The sequence below is a fragment of the Bos indicus x Bos taurus genome, chromosome 3 (assembly GCF_003369695.1).
Source record: "Bos indicus x Bos taurus breed Angus x Brahman F1 hybrid chromosome 3, Bos_hybrid_MaternalHap_v2.0, whole genome shotgun sequence".
NCBI lineage: Eukaryota > Metazoa > Chordata > Mammalia > Artiodactyla > Bovidae > Bos > Bos indicus x Bos taurus.
Genome location: NC_040078.1, coordinates 115860476 through 115883893, shown reverse-complemented (window position 1 = coordinate 115883893; position 23418 = coordinate 115860476). Strand labels below are relative to the sequence as shown.

General features: G+C 48.2%; 1 protein-coding gene across 1 annotated transcript in view; it reads left to right on the top strand.

Annotated features, from left to right (window-relative positions):
* Window positions 1-8487, top strand: part of IQCA1 (IQ motif containing with AAA domain 1) — a 187557-nt gene extending 179070 nt beyond the window's left edge. The window contains exons 18-19 of the mRNA XM_027537993.1: window positions 1718-1956; window positions 7882-8487. Of these exons, the coding sequence (XP_027393794.1) occupies window positions 1718-1956; window positions 7882-8043 (401 nt within the window). The 3' untranslated portion in view covers window positions 8044-8487. The remainder of the gene's footprint in view (window positions 1-1717; window positions 1957-7881) is intronic.
* Window positions 8488-23418: the final 14931 nt, after the last annotated feature.

The following is a 23418-nucleotide window of genomic DNA, read 5'->3' as shown; positions in this document are numbered from 1 at the left end:
TCTATTCCTCAACAGTCACTGGAACTTTTCATTTCACCTGGTATTTAGGGGTCAATGTGTTTGGATGATGTAGTCATTCCACACCCCTGACGGTGCTCAGATCATGCAGGAATCTTCATTTATTAAAAAACTGTCTTTAACCTTCCTCAAAGAAGGTCAAAACTCTTTAGAGACATTTAGCCCAGCCTTCACCGTGCCAGGGCTGGCTCTGAGATGGACAGTCTTGTCCCTGCCCAGTCCCATCCTCACTGTCTGGACAGAACTAACACTTCACAGTTCAGTTCAGTTCAGTCAGTCAGTCGTGTCCAACTCTTTGTGACCCCATGGACTGCAGCACGCCACACCTCCCTGTCCATCACCAACTCCTGGAGTTGCTCAAACTCATGTCCATTGAGTCGGTGATGCCATCCAACCATCTCATCCTCTGTCAGCCCCTTCTCCTCCTGCCTTCAATCTTTCCCAGCATCAGGGCCTTTTCAAATGAGTCACTTCTTTGCATCAGGTGGCCAAAATGTTGGAGTTTCAGCTTCAGCATCAGTCCTTCCAATGAATATTCAGGGCTAATTTCCTTTAGGATGGACTGGTTGGATCTCCTTGCAGTCCAAGGGACTCTCAAGAGTCTTCTCCAACACCACAGTTCAAAAGCATCAATTCTTCGGTGCTCAGCTTTCTTTATGGTCCAACTGTCACATCCATACATGACCACTGGAAAAACATATCACAGCGGGTCTCAATTTATTTCTGTAGAATCTCTCTTACAGAATGGATGTAGTGTTCAAAGTGTTATGTCTCGAATGTTGTGTGGGAGACCATCCTGTGTCTAAGGTTAAGAAGCACCAGGGATTATTTCTTAATTCATCTTCACAGCATCCCGTGTCTCAAGTGGAATCTCCCGGTTACCCAAGGTCCCACCAACCCAGACAGCAACAGGGCACCATTCAGTAGATCTGTTCATCTGTGCGTGGTTGCCATGGTTGGGGGCAGAGAGTATAGCTCTGCTCAAAGGACATGTTTTGCAGTGTCATACGCCCAACAGGAACCAAGCCCTGCGAAGCGGATGGAAATCGGACTGTGTGCTACAGTTCTACACGTATAAATCACACATGAAATGACCTTTCTAACTCAAGTCAAACTCCTACTGAACCAAACATCATACATTTCCAGTTTTGGAAGATTTTGAACATCTTCGAAGTCACCACCCTAAATCTCTACTGACCTTTTTTAAAAAGTTATAATTGGAGTGTAATTGCTTCACAAGGTTGTGTTACTTTCTGCTGTACAAAGTGACTGCTAAATGTATACATATATCCCCTCCGTCTTGGACCTCCCTCCCACCCCTCCCCACCCCTGCCCACACGTCATTGCAGAGCACCCAGCGGAGTTTGCGGAGCTGTACAACTGTTTCCTGCTAGCAATCTGTTGTATTAATACACATGATAGTGTATATTGACCCTTATTAAACGTTTTGTCAATTCACAAGGGATTGAGGGATCTGTAGAACTCAGGGCCATCGATGTGCATGCCTTGTGGGTGAAAAATCACTTGAGGCAAAGTGTTTGGTTCTTTGGCCCCATGCTCATTTGAATTACAAATTGGAGCAGACCCCTGTGCTCTCCTTTCTTGGAGAGAGGCAGGTTTGTCCCGGGGACTGGGTTAACCCTGTTTTCTCTCTGCTGACTCTCATTCTCTGTCTTTACCATCGTCTTGGACACAACAGTTCTGTGGAAGGAGATCATTCAACGACATGGTGGCGTCATCACAGACACCCTGAGTGTCAGTTGCCTGGCGAAGATCACCGACGGCTTCACGCAAGGACACATTGTCCAAGTGGTGAAGGAGGTGCTCACGGAGCGGAGAATCCGCCAGCAGTCCCACAAGCCACTCACTGCCCTCGAGTTCATTGCCTCTCTCACCAGCATGAATCCTGTCTACCAGGAGGAAGAAGACAGCTTTAAGGTAAATGCAGCGCATGTCTCAGCAACAAAGGCTTGTCATACACGACACCGCCACCCTCCTCTATTCATGCATTTGGACTCTGCCATATCCAGTGAAATTTGGAAACGTGAAATTTGAGGTCCACAGTGTCTTCTGGCCTTAGCAATAAAACATGTGTCTTCTAAATCTTAGGAAAATTGTGATCCGTAACCTTATAAGTGAAAGTGAAAGTCGCTCAGTCGTGTCCAACTCTTTGTGACCCCATGGACTATACAGTCCATGGAATTCTCCAGGCCAGAATACTGCAGTGGGTAGCCTTTCCCTGCTCCAGAGGATCTTCTCAATCCAGGGATTGAACCCAGGTCTTCCGCATTGCAGGCAGATTCTTTTATCAGTTGAGCCGTAAGAGAACCTTATAAGAGAACAATCAAATTGCAGAATTGAGTAGCAGCTTCAGAACTACTGGATTTGCACACACACACACACACACACACACACACCTGTTCTCATTGGTTTTTGCTTTCACAATTCACATAACGGAACAGGTTTTGCCTGGAGAAAACCATTCCCTAAACAGTGTACTTCCAGCCAATGCTGGCTTGTGTCATATGTGCCTGGGTTCACTTGTGATAGGAAATCACGAGAAGATTCAGCTGGATTTAGTTTTCTAATTTTTGAACACATTCTGAGATGTTCACAGAATTGTTTTCTTCCAGGTCCCTCTGCTATAAGAGGAAAAGAACCAGCCACGAGTGAGGTGCCTTCTCCAAGCACTGTCAGAATTAACACCCCCTCAGCCTCACCCCCCAAGGCCCAGGCCAGCAGGCGCCCCTTCAAACCCTTTTCATAGCAATGAGCACCATTGAGTTCTCTTTCTGGACCTGAAGGTAGTTTTCTTGGCCAACTAGGAATAAAAAGAAGGGAAACTGTATCCATGAAATTACATCCATCACCATCTTGGCCATTCAGTCACCAGAAAGAGTTGGAATTTTCGTTCAGACCTCTCATCTTTGATAGCCTGCCTGGGACTAGGGAAATTCCCTCTACAATGGGTCATGTTTCCACCAACTCTAGAAACTGTTCCCCTTCTGCCTTGCCACTGATGGGTCAATGAAGATGAAAAATAGTCACCACGCTGATTCCAAAAATAATGGTCTGCACACGAGTTGACAGACTTTTTCCTTAAAGGGCCAGACAGTAAATGTTTTAGGCTTCAAAAACTATGTGGTCTCTGTCCCAACTGTTTAACTCTACGTCCTGCCTCAAAAGTGTCCAGACGCAGCAAATAAATGAATGGGTGTGGCCGGGTGCCAATGAAACTTTATTTGCAAAAACAGACAACAGACCAACTTTGGCCCATCAGCCACAGTTCCCTGATCCTTGCTCTAGAAAAGTCAGAAGAAATATTTACGACTCCAAGTTGAAGTTTTTGCCAGCGTCTGAATTATACTCCCTAACTATTTAAACCTTGTTAGTGTTGACTGCAAATATTAATCCTCTTCAAGCGATATATCCTTGTTAGAAATCCCCAGGTTATTTCTCCTTTGTAAAATGACAATGTCCTTCCCTATTTTGAGGAACTAGGTTTGAGTGTTTTCTCTTAGCTGGGTTTTTTACTGTCTGAAATAATCTCTAGAAGCTTTCTACCTGTTACAGGTACTTGAGATCCAGTGACTAGAATCCATCGTATTAATCCAAAGAAGGAAATGCTGCCATTTTATAACCTGGGGTGAAAACGCATATGTTTCTTGCATCTGCTTCTCATACTCGTTTTTGTTGGGGTTTTTTTAACTTCAAACTTTTTATTTCGTAGTGGGGTGTAGCCGATTAACAGTGTTCTGATAGTTTCAGGTGAGCAGCGAGGAGACTCGGCCATACAGATACGTGGATCTTTTCTCCTCCAAGCTCCCTTCCCATCCAGGCTGCCACATAACACTGAGCAGAGTCCCATCATGTTCGTTTTTCAAAGGAACTAAATCATTTTACCACCATCATCACTTACCCACCCGCCCCCTCCATTTCCGCTTCCTGTCTTTACTCTGGGATTCACCCAGCACCTGGCCCCAGCTAGACGTTCAGTTAACTTGTTGAGTGGGAAATGGATTGAGCAGATGGACAAATGGAATGACACTGTCACTCTTCCAAATAATGAGATTGCGTGGCTGTAGATGCTGGTAACCAGGTCTATCATCGTCACCCTGAGAAGTTCCACCTAACTGTGCTGCTAACAGTGTGTCAGACTGAGATCTTTCTTACAGGTTCTCCAGACACATGTACCTGCTCCGTGGACGTGATGGAGAACATACTGAATGATAAGAATGTAATAGTCATAACAATGTTAGCTAATACTGTTGTGACTATTAGCCAGGCACCCTATGAATTCAGACCTCACCATTGCTCTATTTTGCAGATGAAGAAACTGGGTTATAGTCAGTTTCAAACAGGTCTACACTCGAGTCCCTGGAACCTGGGAATTTGTCAGGTTGCATGGCAAAGGGGAATTCAGATGGAGTAAGGCTGCTAATCAGCTGGCCTGAAGACAGATCACCCTGAATTATCCTCATGAGGCCAGTGTACTCATAAAAATTAGAAGAGGGCGTCAGAAGAGAAACAGAAAGACGGCCACATGAGGGGTCACTGGACCTCCAGGTAGCCCAGCACTGCTGCCCAGAGGCGGAGATGAGGCCACCAGCCAGGAGGGCAGGTGGCCTCTGGAAGCTACAAGAGACAAGGGGATGGATTCTCCCCCAGAGCTCCAGAAGGGAATACAGCCTGCAGACACCTTGATTTTAGCCCCATGAGACCCCTTTTGGACTTCTGACCTACAGAACTGTAAGATATTAAGTGCTTTGTTTTAAGCCACTAAGTATGTAGTAATGTGCTACAGCAGCCAAAATAAAACAACCAGAAAAAGAAAACCACAAGAGGACTTGTTCCAAGTGACACAGCTTAAAAGGAGCAGAGCTGACGTTCAAACCTTACTCCGAAGCCAGTGCCATTGAACGCAGTCCATCCTGTGTCTCAGTAAATTAGTTGTCACCTTAACTGCTTGGCCACCTCACCTTTCGTTGAAAGGTAAGCCAAAGCTAAAAAAGAATGACAAAATCCCCAAGTGCCAGAAACAAAGATAAATATCAAACACAGGGACAGCCAGATGCATGGCATGTAGCATAGACAGAAATAGCAATAGAAAGCAAAAAGGGTTAGGAGTCGTGGCAGATACAATGACAAATCTGCTGCCTCCATGACTAGATGTTTGACGTCCCAATACCACCAAGGAGCATCCTGTAAGACTTCTAAACATCCGGTAAGACCTGGTTCTGAATGTGGGCTTAGAGAACACATGGAAGCAACTTCAGCACTGCTCAGGAACAGAGGCATAACGAGAGAAAGAGAGAGGCCAAGACAAATCTGAAAATCAAAATTCCAAAACATTTCAGAAAATCTAGTGCTGAGTACAATCTTCAAACAGAAATTATTAAAAGACAATAGTTTAAACAAAAATCTAATTACGTTAGATTTTAATCCATTATGTTAGATTATATTAATATAATTAGATTAGTATAATGAAACCATAACTTCCATTAGAGAAACATACAAAGGTTTGAAACAAAGATGGGCAGAAATGGAGTAAAAACAGATAATTATATCAAAAAAAAAGCCCACAGAAAGCTTAGAAATGAAAAATATAGTCACTAACATAAAAAGTCAAAAAACAAAAGAGATGTGAACGCCAGGCTAGAGATGGTCAAAGAACAGATTAGTGGAATGGATGATGGTCCTAGGGAGCTCCCTCAGAAAGCAGCACAAAAAAATAACAGATAAAAAGACAGATAAAACACACACAAAAAAACAGATAAAACCTATAAACGGCAAGTAACAGCCTTTGAAAACATGGCACCCAGATAATAGTTTTGGAAGAAGAGAGGAAATACCAGAGGAATGATTATTTGAAGAAATACTTGCTAAGAACTTTCTTAACTTGAATACATGAATTCTTAGATTAAAAACAATTCCACATGCCCAGCCGAATGAGTAAAACAGATCTATATCTACATACATTATTGTCAAACTGAGAACAAGATGACAAGCCAGTTTTATGATACCAGATTACCTGCAGAGAAGCAGTGGGGAAATTAGACGTCTCCTTGGCAACAATTAGTACCAGAAGAAAGTGAAAGCCTATCTTCAAAGTGCTGAGGAAAAATAACTGGCTGCCTAAAATCTATATCCAGCAAAACTAGCCTCCAGGGGATTCTCAGGAATCAGAGTAGTAAAGAATTCTCCTGGCAATGCTGGAGACGAAAGAGACACAGGTTCAATCCCTGGGTCAGGAAGATCTGCTAGAGAGGGAAATGGCAACCCACTCCAGTATTCTTGTCTGGAGAATCCCGTGGGCAGAGAAGCCTGATGGGCTACAGTCCGTGAGGTCACAAAGAGACATGACTGAGCACACAGCACACATACACACAAACCAGCACCCAAGAGATGGAAGAAAATACAGGCATTTTAAGACAAAGACTGAGACAGTGTCCTACTCACACCCCTTCAGAGATAAAATTGAAGAGGCTCATGACCTACCTACAACCCCAGGAATTCTTTTTTGGGTATATGCCCCAGAGAAGCTTTCTAATATAAGCTTTCTCATATATATTAAACTTGTGAATTTCAACAGCATTCATAATGACAAAATATTGAAAATCACCTCTAAGTCCGTCAATAGGAGAATTGATAAATAATGTTTATTATAGTCATTTAAGGGCTTCCCAATAGCTCACTGGGTAAAGAATCCACCTGCAGTGCAAGAGACACAGGTTCAATCCCTGGGTTGCAAAGATCCCCTGGAGGAGGAAATGGCTTTCTGCTTGGAAGAAAAGCTATAGAAAAGCCTAGACAGCATATTAAAAAGCAGAGACATTACCTTGCCAACAAAGGTCCATCTAGTCAAAGCTATGGTTTTTCCAGTAGTCATGTATGAATGTGAGAGTTGTGTACCATAAAGAAAGCTGAGCACTGAAGAATTGATGCTTTTGAACTGCGGTGTTGGAGAAGACTCTTGAGAGTCCCTTGGACTGCAAGGAGATCCATCCAGTCCATCCTAAAGGAAGTCAGCCTGAATATTCATTGGAAGGACTGATGCTGAAGCTGAAACTCCAATACTTTGGCCACCTGATGCGAAGAACTGACTCATTGGAAAAGACCCTGATACTGGGAAAGATTGAAGGAAGGAGGAGAAGGGGCCAACAGAGGATGAGATGGTTGGATGGCATCACCGACGCGATGGACATGAGTTTGAGCAAGCTCTAGGAGTTGGTGATGGACATGCAGTCCTGGCCTGCTGCAGTCCATGGGGTCACAGTCGGACACCGCTGAGCAACTAAGCATAAACACAAACAATAGTCATTTAATGAAATACGACTTCAGAGTTTGCAAGCCAAAGTGTTTCTCAGATTTCAAATATAAGTGAAGGTTGAGAAACACGTCATTACAGGGCCAGTTGTGATTATTGAGTGCTTTGGGGATCTTTTGGCTCCAGTGTTTCTGTCTTGTTTTCAACAGTCTCCCTCAGAGTGTTTGAAGCCCTCCCAAGGTTCACAGTTGGTCATCAGTCCAGCTGATGGTCTTGTCTGAACCACAGGGAGCTACTCACATTACCAAAAAAACCTCGGTAACTTGGGGTTAGAGCAAGACCCCCAGGAAGTCAGGTGACTTAGTGGGAAGGGCTCTTGGTTTGACCTGGCAAGTAGTCTCTCTGTTAACTCTTTAAGGTGAAAGTTTCAAATAGTGTAGAAATATACAAAACCACTAAGAAAGAACATACCTTAAAAGCCCAGTGTTTAATGGCTGCTTGCCCCCTTCCTTTCAGCAAGCTTGTCTTTATTTTTAAGGGCATACCAGTGAATTCATGTCATTTTCATATTTTCCTAAACATCTGTTTGATTTCAGGACTGGTATGCCAAGACCCCTATGGGTAAAAAGCGAGCCTTGGCATTAACAGGAGGTAACAAAGAAAATGAAAAGGACAAAGGAAAAAAGGAGAAGAAAGGGAAAAAGGAGAAAAGAAAAAGTAATGCCTTTCTGAGGAGCCGGGGATGCGGGTGTCTCTGACTTGACAGAGGAGATTGACCATTGCCCATCTGAAGACCCGCATTGATGCCCCATGCCCATCAGCCTTGCTCCCACTCAGGTCTTCATAGGTTGACCACCAAGTTAGCTGTCCATAACAACCACTTCTACAGCTTGTAACTGTTTCTTAGCCTATGTAAAGTTTGTATATAACCCAAACTCACTCTTCACATACTCCACAATCTCTCCACAATCTCTCCACAAGTTGGATACTTCATCTCAACAGTACTAGTTGCCAGATTTAAATGTTGATAGTTAGAAAATATTCTAATTTGACAACTAGTACGTTCAGTCTGTCATTGATATGACTAGGTTTGTAGTAATTCATGTATACCATATATTATCTTGCACATATTTTAATAAATTAATTCTTTGCTCTATTCATATACTTTAAATAATGGAATAAAAACTTTTTCTTGAACTGACTCTAATTTGGTTGCTAAAGCTAAAAAAGGATTTTTAAATTAATGATTTCAATCTTCTGACTTTAAAGATGGGGAGGCTGAGACCCAGGGCCACAGAGCTAATATTTGGAACACGGAGGCTGAAGTCGTTGCCTCAGTTCCCAGGTGACTGATCTTTGGAAGTGCTGGAGCACTGGCAGCCCAACAGCTAGATGAAAAGCACAGCATGAAAATGGAGTAGGCACTTCCCCGGCAATCCAGTGGCCCTGGGTTCAATCCTTGGTCGGGGACCTAAGTGCCCGTGAGGTGTAGCCAAAAATAAAATGGGATAAGAATTGTAGAAGAGAAATGCTAAACAAAGAAGTAAAACAAATGCTAAGGAAAAAAAAAGAATTAAAGAATAGAAAGATGAGGGTCAAAGATAAGTTTCAGTTTTGTAAGAACATGAATGCCTACTTGGTAGAAGACAGTGAGTGACCCACTTATAAACTGTGAGAACACAGAGGAAGGAGACAAGCTGAGGTGGGGTAAACTTAATTAAATTTAATTCAAATTAACTGTTGCACAGTGTGGGGCTATGGCAAAGAAAGTTCTACAATCTCCTTCTCTATAGACCCAGCTTCGTCTCCAGGCTTTCCCGAGATATTCAATGGGTTAGATCTTTAATGCCTGAAACGGGCAGTGGTTCCCAGGCATCTTCTGGCCATCAGCATAGACCCCTCAGCCTGCGTCTGTACAGGACATGGGCACAGATTAGGAGAGAAAGAGACAGCCCCGGGCCCACATGCACCAGGTCTGCTCTGTACGTCTCTGAATCTGTTCTCTCGAACAAACCACTTTTCCAAGTTCACCACCATAGATTCGCCAAAGGAACCCCGACTTCAGCCCTCAGCCTGTTGGCCCCTTAACCACCCCAGACCATGTCTGGCCAAGGCTCCAAGAGGCCTGAGGGGTGGACAGACTCCCCACTCTGAGCCCAGAGAGCAGGGAAACCTTCATCTCTCCAGGGTGAGTCCCCTCTTTTCACATGTCATGGGAGCAAATCCTTGGTTTTGATCCCAGACGAGAACTTCAGGGCTCTGGGGTTTGGTGTTCATTGCAAATAATAGAATCCAAGTTATAAAGCCATGAGAATCACTACATCATCGTCCACTGGCCAGCTCATCAAACCGTAAGGGATGCATGTTTAATTTATTTTTACTTACTTTTTGGCCACACCATTCAGCATGCAGGATCTTAGTTCCCCAACCAGAAGTCAAACCTGTGCTCCACGCAATGGAAATGCAGATTTTTAACCACTGGGCCACCAGAGAAGCCCCACAATCCATGTTTAAAATCCGAGGTCTTCCTGGGAAAATGATGCAGCCATGTGCTACAACCCCTGTTCTTACCTGATGCAGAGGAATGACAGCCTTGACTGATGGGAGAAAAGGAAAATAAAAGCATGCAGAGGGGGGAAGAAGGAAGGGACTGTGGGAAGGAAGGACAAACAGACACTTCTGAGCTGGGGCCTGAGCTGTTCCTGGGCCTGATGTGACAATTCGCCCCTCCTGAGCATGTTCTTAAGTGAAGGAGACAGTAATGAATGTCATTAACCCTCATTAAAGGAGCTTCTGTGCAATGAAATCTGACTAAAGTGGAATTAAAGCTCTCGGTGGCTCTGCCCTCAGCTTGCCCTGTTTTTGGACCCGGAACGACTGCGGGCTAACTCAGCATTCTTTTGAGCATGTTCCTGAGACTGTCCGTCCTTAAACAGACACCTCCGTCCAGAACTAGAAGGTTTAGGACACCCTAACGCTGAGGCTTCCCAGGTGGCAAAGATGCTAAAGAACTCACCTGCCAAACCAGGAGACACGAGTTCGATCCCTGGGTTGGGAAGATCCGCTAGCAGAGGAAATGGCAACCCACTCCAGTATCCTTGCCTGGGGAAGCCCGTGGACAGAGGAGCCTGGTGGGCTACAGTGCATGGGGCCTCAAAGAGCAGGATATGACTGAGCACGTCTGCAAAGTTCAAGTGCACAATGCTCTGGAAACTATTTTCGAGGTTCTTCCTAATGCTCCATCATGTGTGATATGAAGACAGCAACTGTGGGTGGTGTCACGTGGTTATTTCAAAGAGACACTAGCTTCAGCCACTCATGACTTTAAGGGGCCCAAGCTACTTTTGGCTTCTGGTGCCCTTGCAGGTCTGAAGATTTTAAGAGAAGCATAGATGATATTAACCCACTCCAGTGTTCTTGCCTGGAGAATCCCAGGGATGGGGGAGCCTGGTGGGCTGCCATCTATGGGGTCACACAGAGTCGGACAAGACTGAAGTGACTTAGCAGCAGCAGCAGTAGCAGCAGATGATACTAACAAGCACAGAGAAACCACAAAAGACCAATGGGTTTGAAACCAAGAGGGCAGCTACTTCAACAGTAAGGTTTGGAAAATCAAAGGGATCTTGACCCAAAATATGTCTCCCTGCACCACGAGGCTTCCCAGGCGGCACTAGTGGGAAAGAACCCACCTGCCAACGCAGGAGGCAGACGAAGGTTTGATCCCTGAGTGGAGAAGATCCCCTGGAGAAAGGAATGGCAACCCACTCCAGTATTCTTGCCTGGAGAATCCCATGGACTGGGGAGCCTGGTGGGCTACAGTCCACAGGGTCGCAAAGAGTTGGACACGACTGAGCAACTTGGCACCATGCACTGTTAGAATCACTCATTCACTGATGGGTGGTCCCCTTATCCATCCCCAGCCATTAGAAGACACAGTTGCAGCATGCAGGGATGTGGGGTTCATTTTCCAAGTCTATTACTGAGCACCTTCTATGTGCCAAGATGCTCAAGGGAATGGCTTTGCAGTCTAGTGGGGGAGGAGCCATCAATAAACGACTTATGTACTGGCTACATGGACCCAGATCCGAACAAGGGGTGTGGGAACTGGGGCACCCACCCTAAGACTTAGCCTAAGGGATCCAGCTTAGCAGTGATTTCTGGATGGAGAATCTGAGATTCCATGAGTATATGGCAGATCTGTCTGATTGCTTAGCTCTTCAAAACGGCTGCACTTACTGCCCATATAACTACCTAAGATGGCATATTTAGGGCCCCTGGCACATGGAATGCACTCCCTATGGGTTTATCGCCTCATAGACATTTCACAGTGCACTTTGCATATTGGGTTTTGAGGCAATAACCCAGAGCCCAGGAGTCTGCGTCCAGGAGTCCTGGCCTCTGCCCCCCTACTCCACCCTCACACCCACCCCCACCCTCCAACTCCCCCAACCCACACCCACTGAACTGTCCTCAGAAGTCTCTCTCTTCACACAGGGCAGCTCACCCAGGTCCTCCACATGGCAAACGGACAGGGTCTCTCTCTTTTGGCCTAGAGATTAAGCATCTTAGAAATTCTGTCTCCACCATCAGTTCTAGAGGTTTAGAGCAAAGGCCTTGACTGACCCACCACTCTTGCTGGCCCTGTACCCTCCGCGTCTTCACTGGGCAGGAGTTTGGTCTCTGCCTCGCGCTGCGGTGAGGAGCGATCCCAGCTCTGACCAGTGTGCCCAGCAGAGCTGGGTACCTGGTGAGGTCTCTGTGAACACCTCCTGCTCTTCCACAGCAGGTCCCCAGCTTCCTGAGACGACAGTGCAGTGTGGTGACGTGATGGAGGGTTGCCCTGGGACAGCCCTGCCTCCCCAGGGCAAGGGTGTACCTGCAGAAGCCAGGGCCCTCTGCAGGGTCCCCCCACCACCCCCACCCCCAGCCCTTCCCCTTGACCGTTTCCCTCGTGGGCCTGTCTGGGGTCTGGGAGGCCTCTACACCACGGGCTCATCTCTAGAGCCCCTGGGTAGAGAGATCACTGCTCCAGCCTGTTCACAGGTCTCTCCCAGCCCATCTGGAAGGACATCAGCCAGCATCTGGGAGGAGGGCTGTGGCTTCTTGGAAAGCCCCGTGGTCTGGGCCCGGCTGAGTCCAGACTCACAAGCGAGCTGGGTGACCTTGAGCCAGTCCAACCATACACATCCACACACACACAACACATAACACTGCACACAGAAACACACGAGCCACACACACACATGCGCACACACGTGAACACACAGACAAAACACATGCACAGATACCCACGTATGTACACATCCCACCCCTATGAACCCACGCACACCCGCACACCCACACACCCATGAGCACATGTTCACGTGCACACATGCATGCACACCCCCGTGGCCCCCACTTTCTCAGCAGGGCTGATGGCAGATGCCCCTGACGCTGGCTTCCCTGAGCCTCAGGGCTCCCCCCGAGAGCAGCACAAGAGGGAGGCATCCCCGCAGGCACTCCTGGGCCCCACAGTGTGTTTACGAGCTGCACTGAGCGAGTGCATGGTGAAGACATCCGCCTCCTGATCCCCGTGGGAGGGGGTTGAGGGCTTCCCGCTGCAGCAGGAAAGGCTGACTTGGCCCCCCCGCCATGGCTCCCCGCTGCACAGGGAGCAGGAAGGGCCGCTCAGAAGAGTGCAGCCACAAAAAACCCAAACCAGACTCCCCGCTTTCCACGCGGAGCTCAGAGAAGTTGTCAGCCTTCCCAAAGTCACAGAGTTGCTCCAGACACCACCAGACCACACCACGACTCGGGGGATGGGGAGGGAAGCTGAACACCGGTGGTGCAGGGCCCTTCCTGGGGGTCCCCAGGGAGCCACATGTGTTTCCTCATCTGTGAAAGACCTGGGGGTGAGACTCATAAACATCCTTCTAGCTCTGAGTTCCTGTTGCCCTTGGGATGGAAGCACTCCAGAGAAGGAGGTCTTAAGCCTTAACCCATGACAGTCATCAGGGTCACTGGTGATAAGAAGACTGTGACCAGGCTCACCCGACTCCTAAACACCTGGGCTCGGACGCATCCCCGAGGGCAGCACCCACAGCATTGCGAGGCAGGGTCCTCTGCCTGCAGCCCAATATTCAGCATCTCTACAGTGAACAGAGCAGTGTGCCGGGGTCAGGGCGGGGGCTACCCCAACAGAAGCAGGCCCAGTGCTGATGAAGAAGATAAACAGCTGGAGTCAGAGCTGCCGTGCTCTGCATGTGATTCTCTGAACATCCTGGCTGATTTTATGTCCCAGAATTACAGATTTAGGGCTGGAGCCCTGTCTGGTGAGAGGTCTTCCTCGCCCTGGAGAGCAAGGGCAATATTCATCTACCCCTGCAGAGTCAGACACGACTACAGTGACTCAGCACAGATGGGCTCTCACCACCTGAAACTGCCTTTAGAGTCTTTCTTCTGAAGGAGAACTTTCCAATAGTCTTTTATCAAAACGTGAACGCTCGTGAGAGGGGATGTGCATTTGGGATTTTGTTGAGTTATGACACAAATACAATAAAGGCACTTTGCTCACCATCCAGGATTTGAAGTGGAGGTGGTGCCAGCACTTTAGAAGCCCACTTGCAGAGATGTCCAATCAACAGACAAAGGGATAAAATAATCTATGGTACATATATACAATGAAATGTTGTTGTTCAGTCTGACTCTTTGTGACCCCATGGATTGCAGCACGCCAGGCTCCTCTGTCCTTCACCATCTCCTGGAGTTTGTTCAAACTTATGTCTGTTGAGCCACCAACTGATCACTGACTCAATGGAATATTACCCAGTCATAAAAAAGAAGGAAAGAATGCAATTTGAGGCAGATTATCATACTAAGTGAAGCAAGCCATACAGAGAAAGACAGATATCATATGATACTGCATATTTGTGAAATAAAATAAAAGTACAAATGAACTTATTGGCAAAACAAAAAGAGACTTACAGACATAGAAAACAAACATGGTTACCAAAGGGGAATGGGGGAGGAAAGGGACAAATTAGGACCTTGGGATTAACACACACACACTATATATACATATTAGATAACCAGCAAGGACCTACTGTATAGCACAGGGAATTATATTAATATTGGTAATAAACTATGAGCAAAAAGAATCTGAAAAAGGATATATGTATATAAATAACTGAATTATATCAATATATGTATATATAGCTATGACCAATTCAGACAGCATACTAAAAAGCAGAGACATTACTTGGCCAACAAAGGTCCATCTAGTCAAAGCTATGTCGTCATGTATGGACGTGAGAGTTGGACTGTGAAGACACCTGAGCGCCAAAGAATTGATGCTTTTGAACTGTGGTGTTGGAGAAGAGTCTTGAGAGTCCCTTGGACTGCAAGGAGATCCAACCAGTCAATCCTAAAGGAAATCAGTCCTGAATATTCATTGGAAGAACTGATGCTGAAGCTGAAACTCCAACACTTTGGCCACCTGATGCGAAGAACTGACTCCTTGGAAAACAATCTGATGCTGGGAAAGATTGGAGGCAGTAGGAGAAGGGTATGACAGAGGATGAGATGGTTGGATGGCATCACTGACTCAATGGGCAAGTTTGAGTATGCTCCAGGAGTTGGTGATGGACAGGGAGGCTTGGTGTGCTGCAGTCCATGGGGTCGCTGAGTCAGACACAACTGAGTGACTGAATTGATGTGTATAAATGGGGCTTCCTAGGCAGTTCTAGCGGTAAAGAACCCTTCTGCCAATGCAGGAGACATGAGAGACTTGGGTTCGATCCCTGGGTCAGGAAGATCCCCTGGAGGAGGAAATGGTAACCCACTCCAATATTCTTGCCTGGAGAATCCCATGGACAGAGAAAACTGGCAGGCTACAGTCCATAGGGTTGCAAAGAATCAGACGCAACTGAAGCAATTTAGTGCGTGTATATAAATAACTGAATTACTGTGCCATAAACCTGAAACTAACACAATACTCTAGATCAGCTATACTTCAATAAAAAAAAAATAATAATAAATACAAGAGAAGGAAAAAAAAAAAAAGGAGAAGCCCACTTGCTGGGCTTCTGCTTTGGGTGTGGCACATGCAGGCCACTTCCAGCAGCATCCACCCAGTGAGATTTGACATTTTCCTCACCAGCCAGGCTGCCGAGTTCATGGGGCTCAGTGGTGGGGAGGTCTCCTCGGGTGGTACCCCAGCAGGGCTGGGCCTGAGCAGAAGCTGGTGCCAACCAGAAACCTCTGTCTCCCCACGGCACACACGGGGGTGCAGGGCTCAGTGCCCAGACCCACACTGGGTCTTGGGGGCTCCCGTGGCTCCCTGAACACAGCAGGTCACCCCGCCAGGTGACCTGCAACAGCCAGAGTGGGGATGACAGCCCCACTAAAGCACAGAATTTACTCCAAGTGGAAACTAATTGATTCTGCCTCAGCAACTTTCCCAATTAGCGAGAATTCTACAACTGAAGGATGAGCTGATGGGGAACCTTAGCTTTATATAAAACAGTTAGCCACAGACTTCAAAGGGTTCTCGAAGGTAAATTTAATTACATCCGCCCCAACCAGACATCCAAAATACCCTCGCATAGCTTTTGTGTGTGTATTTATACTAAGTACAATGCCCACGTCCTGTGACCTTAGTATGTCTCTCTACATCATTGAAAACAGGAGTCCTTTGGAACTGGTTAGAGCAAATTATAATGCCCCCAGCCAAGTGCCTTTTGTTACGCAGCTCATCAAAAGGGGTGCCTGCCTGGCCCTCTGAAAGCTGTGGGACCACTGGGGTTCATTTGAGAACCCTCTACCCCAAGTTGGTCTTGCAAATTATGTCTGCCCTATGCAGAGAGTCTCTTTACTGTCCTCCTGGCATCAAGTGACTTTGAATCTTGCATAATACATGCTCACAAACACACAGGGAAGGGATTATTGTGCTGCCAGGATTTAATAGTGTTTATGGTAATGAGCTGAAGGGACGCGGGATGACAGAGGTTTTGTGTTCGTCCCTGGAGCACGATGGTGCCGTGTCCAGTGGCAGGAGAGCGTACGAGCTGTGTGGGCTCGGCCTGCATCTACAGACGGGCCTCTCCCGTCCTCCAAAGGCTCCAGATCTGGACACGGGCGGCGCCCGACCTTGGTGAAGCCCATTCCTGCCCTCTCTGCTGGTCCCGGGAAAAGGAGGCACGATCAGTCAGCCGACACTAAGATGACAACCTGACCACACAGGTTTCTACTGCGGCTTCGTGGGCTTGGCTCCCGAGGCTGGGCGGTGAGCTTGCTGCAGGCCAGCACCAAGGGGTACTCCACCCCAGACCCTCAGCTCTGTGGAAGGTGGACCCAGCCTCTCTCCCACTAGTAAGGAACTGAACTGGGACAGGCACCCCTGTGCAGACGGCAGCTGAGAGCTCGCCACACCTGCAGAGACTAGCATCGCTTCTCCAATGGCCATGACAGCCAGGGCTCTGTGCAAAACCAGCCCCGAAGAACCAGACACTCAGCTCAAGGCTTCTGTCCCCAGTGAGGATGGAGACTGCTCCCATTCTTCAAGGAGCGCACTGAGAGTTTGATGAAGAGCTGGACCAGTCAGCGCCTGCCCAGGGATCCAGCTGAAGGGACTCCAGAACAACCCTGGGACCACAGTGCCCTCAAGTGGAGCGTGGCCAGCACTGCTCTTGGTCAGTTTGGGGCAGGGAACGTGCTCTGTTAAGCCCAGGCCATGCCGGAAATCTCTTATTCTAAATGTAAAGGCATGTATCTTGAGTACATGTGAATAAGTATCATACGTATAAGTATCATACCTAAGAATAAGTATCTCTGTTTACTAATAGAATGCAGGCTATTCTGCCAAGTCCAATAAGCAAATGTACAAATATTCAAGGAATGCCCTTTTTTTTTTGCCTGCTTGGGTGACTGCCACTCCTCAGCCTGTCCCTGCCATCTCATCTATTCTGCAGACATTCACAGGAAACGTCCATCACGCGGTGGTCCCTTCCTGGGGACTGTGGAACATTTCGGGGACAGAGAAGTACGTGTGGAAAAGGGAGGGAAGAATGACCATGAGTGAGAAGAGACGATTACTGAGCCGGCAATTCCTTTGGCACTATTCCGTGCATGGCACAGGCTGCTACTGACCTCATGATGAAGGTGGTTCTCAAGTGTGAGCTGACTGAGCACTGGATGGACTTGGGCCAAAGGCGGGTCCTGGCCACGGGGGACAACGCAGAGTGTGAGGTTGCTGTGCAACAGAGGGTCTCAGCTGACTGCCCAGTGCTGTGGTCCCAGCCGAGCCCTCACCTGGCCGATAGGAAACTGTGCAAGTAAGATTCCGAAGTCCTACTTGTGTGTTTCAGCGGGTCTTCAGTCACTAACTTCTTCTACTCGATCACTACTGTTGGCCAGAGTCTGCCCAGGAGGACCATGCGTGCATGCTAAGTTGCTTCAGTCATGTCCAACTCTTTGCAACCCTATGGACTCTAGCCCACCAGGCTCCTCTGTCCATGGGATTCTCCAGGCAAGAATACTGACTGGAGTGTGTTGCCATGCCCTCCTCCAGGGGATCTTCCCAACCCAGGGATCAAACCTCTGTCTGTTATGTCTACCTGTATTGGCAAGCAAGTTCTTTACCACTTACCGCCACCTGGGAAGCCCCATGGGAGGACCATGACTTTCGCTTAAAAGATGGACCTGGAAGACTGCTGCTGGCCATCCCCCCTGCAACCAAAGGACATGTTCTTTATCTCAGCAGTAGTAGCACATCAGCTGGCTGCAGCTGACCATCTGGGCCACAACAATGCTGCCACGACAAATATCATCTCAAGCATAGCTTTGTTCGGTGCCTCGTCTGTTTCTGCTGGATGGATTCTCAAAAGTGGCCCAGCTGGGTCAACGTTTCATGCACACAGAAAGTTGGAAGTATAAAGTAGCGGGGAGTGAAAATCATAGACTACGAGGCTGTGGCCTCCTGCCAGCCCTCCAGGGGTACCCTGGGTCATGGACTCCTCACCAGAGGATACCCGTCCATCATTTCTGCCATCCTGGAAACTGGCCAAGGACAGGTGGGAGCAACGCTGGGAGAGCCAGGCCCTGGTGGAGACATCTGAAGGATCCTTGTCTGCAGACGCCTTCGGAGAGGCCCCAGTTCCGCCCTGGCTCCACCCTCTCCGGGCTCTCACCAATGGGCCCCAGTTCCTCCCTGGCTCCACCCTCTCTGGGGCTCACTCACCAATGGGAAAGCAGGCAGGCCGTGATGCTTGTGCTGTGATGTGTAAAAAGGCCCCAGTCCCTCCTACCACACCAGACATAAAGGGAAAGAGGAAGGGGCAAGGAAGTCGTGGTCAGGAAAGGGTTGAAATAAACTCCCATTACCTTCATCAGAAGGACTAATGCTAAAGCTGAAGCTCCAATACTTTGGCCACCTGATGCGAAGAACTGACTCATTGGAAAAGACCCTGATGCTGGGAAAGATTGAGGGCAGGAGGAGAAGGGGACGACAGAGGATGAGATGGTTGGATGGCATCACCGACTCAATGGACATGAGTTTGAGTAAACTCCGGGAGATGGTGATAGACAGGGAAGCCTGGCATGCTGTAGTTCATGGGGTCACAAAGAGTCAAACGCAACTAAGCCACTGAACAACAGCAACCTTGACAGCAAGGAAAGCGCTTCACTCAGACTCCCATTCCCTGTATTCTCTGGCGAGATGGACATCTCTGAGAGGCGGTTCCCTAGAAGTTGCCACAGGGCACTGGGTGTCCTGCTTGTGATGGTCACTGAGGACAGCATTGCCCCCTGCTGAGCAGGATCTCTGACAAACACCTGAATTTGCATCAAAATGAGGCACTGAGTAGGGAGGGGAAAGGGGAGCTGCTAATCAACAGATGTAAAGTTTCAATGAAGCAACATGAATAAGCTCTAGAGACCAGGTGCACAGCATCCTCCCCACAGTCAACAAGACTCTGCGCATGTGAGCAGCATCAGTCCTGTCCGACTCTGTGCGACCCCATGGAGTGCAGCCTGCCACGCTCCTCTGTCTATGGGGCTCTCCAGTCTCGAATACTGGAGTGGGTTGCCATGCTTCCCTCCAGGGGATCTTCCCGACCCGGGGATTGAACCTGCATCTCTTGTGTCTCCTGCATTGGCAGGAAGATTCTTTACCACTGAACCTCCTGGGAAGCCCAACGAGACTCTGTTGTCTGCTTAAAAAGGGTAGATCGCAAGTGTTCTTACACCAATGAAACAAATTTGTTTTAAAAAATGAGGTGATGGTGGGAGGACTTTCAAACTATCCATACAAGAGGTAAGAAGTCACCATTTGACAATGCTCTGCAAGGTTTCAAAATATGTTCGAGGATAGCCTTTTAGAGGGAGTCCCTCAAAAGCAGTGGGGCTGGTTGTACAGTGCAGCCGGCTCAAGGGGCAGAGACCGACAGTAACCAGTCTCTGCCTGTACCCACTCCTACCTCCTGGATGGTGCTCTACCCTCCCACATGCTCCATAACTGGGGATCACAGGATGCAGAGGAGATGCTTGAAACGGGTGCTGTATTGGGGCCATCCCCATGCAAGACACAGAAGAGGCAGACCTTTGGCACAGAGAATCCAGGAATGGATGAATCCATCTAAATGTCTCCCCTTAAGTCCAGACACTCTAAGGACGGCCCTGCTTCCAGTGGGCAACACGGGGTGCACAAGGTGGGGAGAAGATAAGACCCATCTCTGAGGACAGAAGACTGACAATCAAGTGCAGACTCCACTGCAAGCCCACTCTCCGGTCCCCCCTAAGGATGCCCCCACCTTACCACAGAGGCATGAGCTGTAATGGAAAAAAATGGAGTGCTGGATGGGAGGGGGTTATGCTCTGAGGAAAGGGGCGTAACTGGTTTTAACTTCTCTGATCATTTACACACAGAGAAATAGTCGTGAAACATTTCAAGAAATGTGATATTAACCAGACAGGCTTAATAGTCAAACGGATTTGGTGAAAATGCAAACAAGTGGAAAACCTGACCTCTCCTCCTTTTCCTTCTCTCCTTTTCAGAACTGAGGAGGACTTCCCCGGTGGTACAGTGGATGAGAGCCCACCTACCAATGTAGGTGACGTGCGTTTGATCCCTGATCCGGGAAGATTCCGCTAAGCCCATGCGCCGCAGCTGCTGAAGCCAGCACACTCTAGAGCCTTCAAGCCACAACTGCTAAGCCCAAGCACAGCCACCGCGGAAGCCCGTGCACCCTGGAGCCTGTGCTCCCTGACAAGAGATGCCGCGGCTGCCACAAGAAGCCCGTTCACCGCAACCAGAGAGAAGCCCCCACTCTCCACAACTAGAGAAAGCCTGCATGCAGCCACGAAGACCCAGCACCACCAAAGATAAATAAAGATAAAATAAATATTTTAAAAACTGTTTCTTTAAAACAAAAAAGAACTGAGGATTCAACAAGCCTTGCCCAAAACTAAATAAATCTGTGTTTGCCCGTTGTTTTCTCCTTGCCTTGGCCAATTACATTAGAGTATGAGCGTTACCTTATCAAACCATCATCACTGTCGTATCCAGATGTACGTGAACAGGCACACACGTCCCCGCTGACGTACTTAATTGGGAAATGCTAAATCCTAATGACTTCCATCGACCGTGGAGGAGAGAGCGAAGGTCCCTTGAATAGAATGCATCTTTCAAAGCCTTCCTTCCTGTTGCCTTGGTGAATCCATGTGGAATGGAGATTGTCCTGGTGATAAGAGGAAGCCAAACCGAGAGAATGGGGGAGACGGTATACTGGGGCCAATAAACTCTCCTTGAAAGTTGGTTTCTTGGAGACAAGCTGGGTACACTATGGTGCTTTCAGCCAGCTCTCCTGCTGGCATTATTAGGTCCATAAACTCTCCTAAGATTCTATGAGCCAAATGGCCTCTCTCCCCGCACAATACCCTCAAGCCCAGGCCCCGACTTCCGTGAAGGGGAGGGATGCTGGCAGCTGAAATGCGATGCTGCGGTCACATGGCCACCTCTAGGATGCCTTAGGGCAGCTGGAGGTCAATAAAATGTCTTGGAATCCTGCCCGCCAGACCCCATCTATGCCTGTGGTCCCTGGGACTTTAGTGAGAACACAGCTTGTAAGATGGGGAGAAGGCCCACTGCACAAAACAGATGCCTGTTAACTAGGAAGTGTTCACAGGCGACCACAGCGGAGTTGCGAGGTATTTATGCAGTCAGGAAACAGACCACCAGGGAGGGAAGGGAAGGAGGAGGAGCAGCGGTGGGTCCCCAATGCGGCCTAAAAGGAAAAAAGCACGAATGACCCAGCTCGATCTTAAAGAGCCTGCCGGGGGCGCCAGGACCCACCAGGGCTCCGGGCAGAACCTGGGTGCAGGTGCTGTCTGTGGATCTTCACCTGCAGCTCGGAGCTCCTGCCGTGACTGTACCGATATGCATCCCTGAGCAGCCCCTCTCCCTATCGGATATGCCCTTGAATCTCCCGGGGATCTTGTTAATATGCAGATTCCTTATCCCTGGGTCAGGATTGGGGGTCCAAGATTCTGCATTTCTGAGAAATGGCAACCCACTCCAGCACTCTTGCCTGGAAAAGTCCATGGACTGAGGAGCCTGGTAGGCTACAGTTCAAGGGGTCGCAAAGAGTCGGACACGACTAAGCGACTTTTTCTTTCTTTCTTCCTTCCTCCCTTCCTTCCTCCTCCTTCCTTCCTCCCTTCCTCCCTTCCTCCCTCCCTCCCTCCCTCCTCCTTCCTTCCTTCCTTCCTCCTCCCTTCCTCCTCCTCCCTTCCTCCTCCTCCCTCCCTCCCTCCCTCCCTTCCTCCCTCCCTTCCTCCCTTCCTCCCTCCCTCCCTCCCTTCCTCCCTCCTCCTCCTCCCTTCCTCCTCCCTCCCTCCCTCCCTCCCTTCCTTCCTTCCTTCCTCCTCCTTCCTTCCTCCCTCCCTCCCTCCCTCCCTTCCTCCCTCCTCCTTCCTTCCTTCCTTCCTCCTCCTTCCTTCCTCCTCCCTCCCTCCCTCCCTTCCTCCCTCCCTCCCTTCCTCCCTCTCTCCCTCCCTCCCTCCCTTCCTTCCTTTCTTTCTTTCTTTCTCAGATGATATTGATGCCGCTGGTCCCTGAACACTTTATTAGGAAGAGAGCATCTTGGGCCCCACCCCAGGCCTAGGGAATCAGAGTCTGCATCTCTTCACATCCCCAGGGGACTCACATGCACATACAATTTCAGAAGTTCTGTTCTAGACACTACTTACACGTCGGAAATCAGAACAAGGGCATCAGAGAACTTCACGCCCAAGAGCCATGCTTGGTACCCATGAAATGAGCCAAAGTAGGGAGCATGTGAAGCCATCACCTTTGAGTTTCTGCTGTCAGGGAGCAACTCCATCACAACGACAGATGCCGCCAGACTGAACACCTGGCAGGTATTGCTTGCATAAAGGAAAAGACAGAAAAGCATTTCAAAAGTTTACCCACTGATAGAAAAATGTAAGTATTACCAGCAAAAGGAACCACTAAATGAGTAAGAAATGAAAGTTGATCTATGCTTTATCTAAAGAAAGAAAAACAAAAAGCAAAAAAAAAAAAAAGAAGAAGAAAAAGAACACAGAACAGGGAAGACCCCAGTACAAGCTCAGTTTTGCCACTAACGGGTGCGTACACACCTTCGGATTTCCCGGTGGTTCAGTGGTAAAGAATTCACCTGCCAATGCAGGAGACACAGGAGACTCAAGTTTGATCCCTGTGTCGGGAAGCTCCCCTGGAGGAGGGCATGGCAACCCACTCCAGTGTTCTTGCCTGGAGCATCCCATGGACAGAGGAGCTTGGTGGGCTGCAGTCTGCAGGGTCGCCCAGAGTCGGGCACGCCTGAGCGACTGAGCATGAGCACAGACCTTTGGTGAGACTCGATCTGCCCAAACTTCAGTCTGTTTGTCCCTAAAACTGGGCATCTGTGTCCACAACTCATTCCCAGTTCTAAGAATCTAAGCTTTCAAAATCAAAGCTTTACATTTTGATGCTTTGCTGTGATTTTCAGGGTAGACTTAAACAGATGCATTTCAAATATCGTTTTTGGAAAAAGTGTGAACTGGAAAGACAACCAAAGAATGTAAGAAAATACTTGTAATGAGGTTTTTTTCAGTTGGGGCTTATCCAAAAAGAGTTG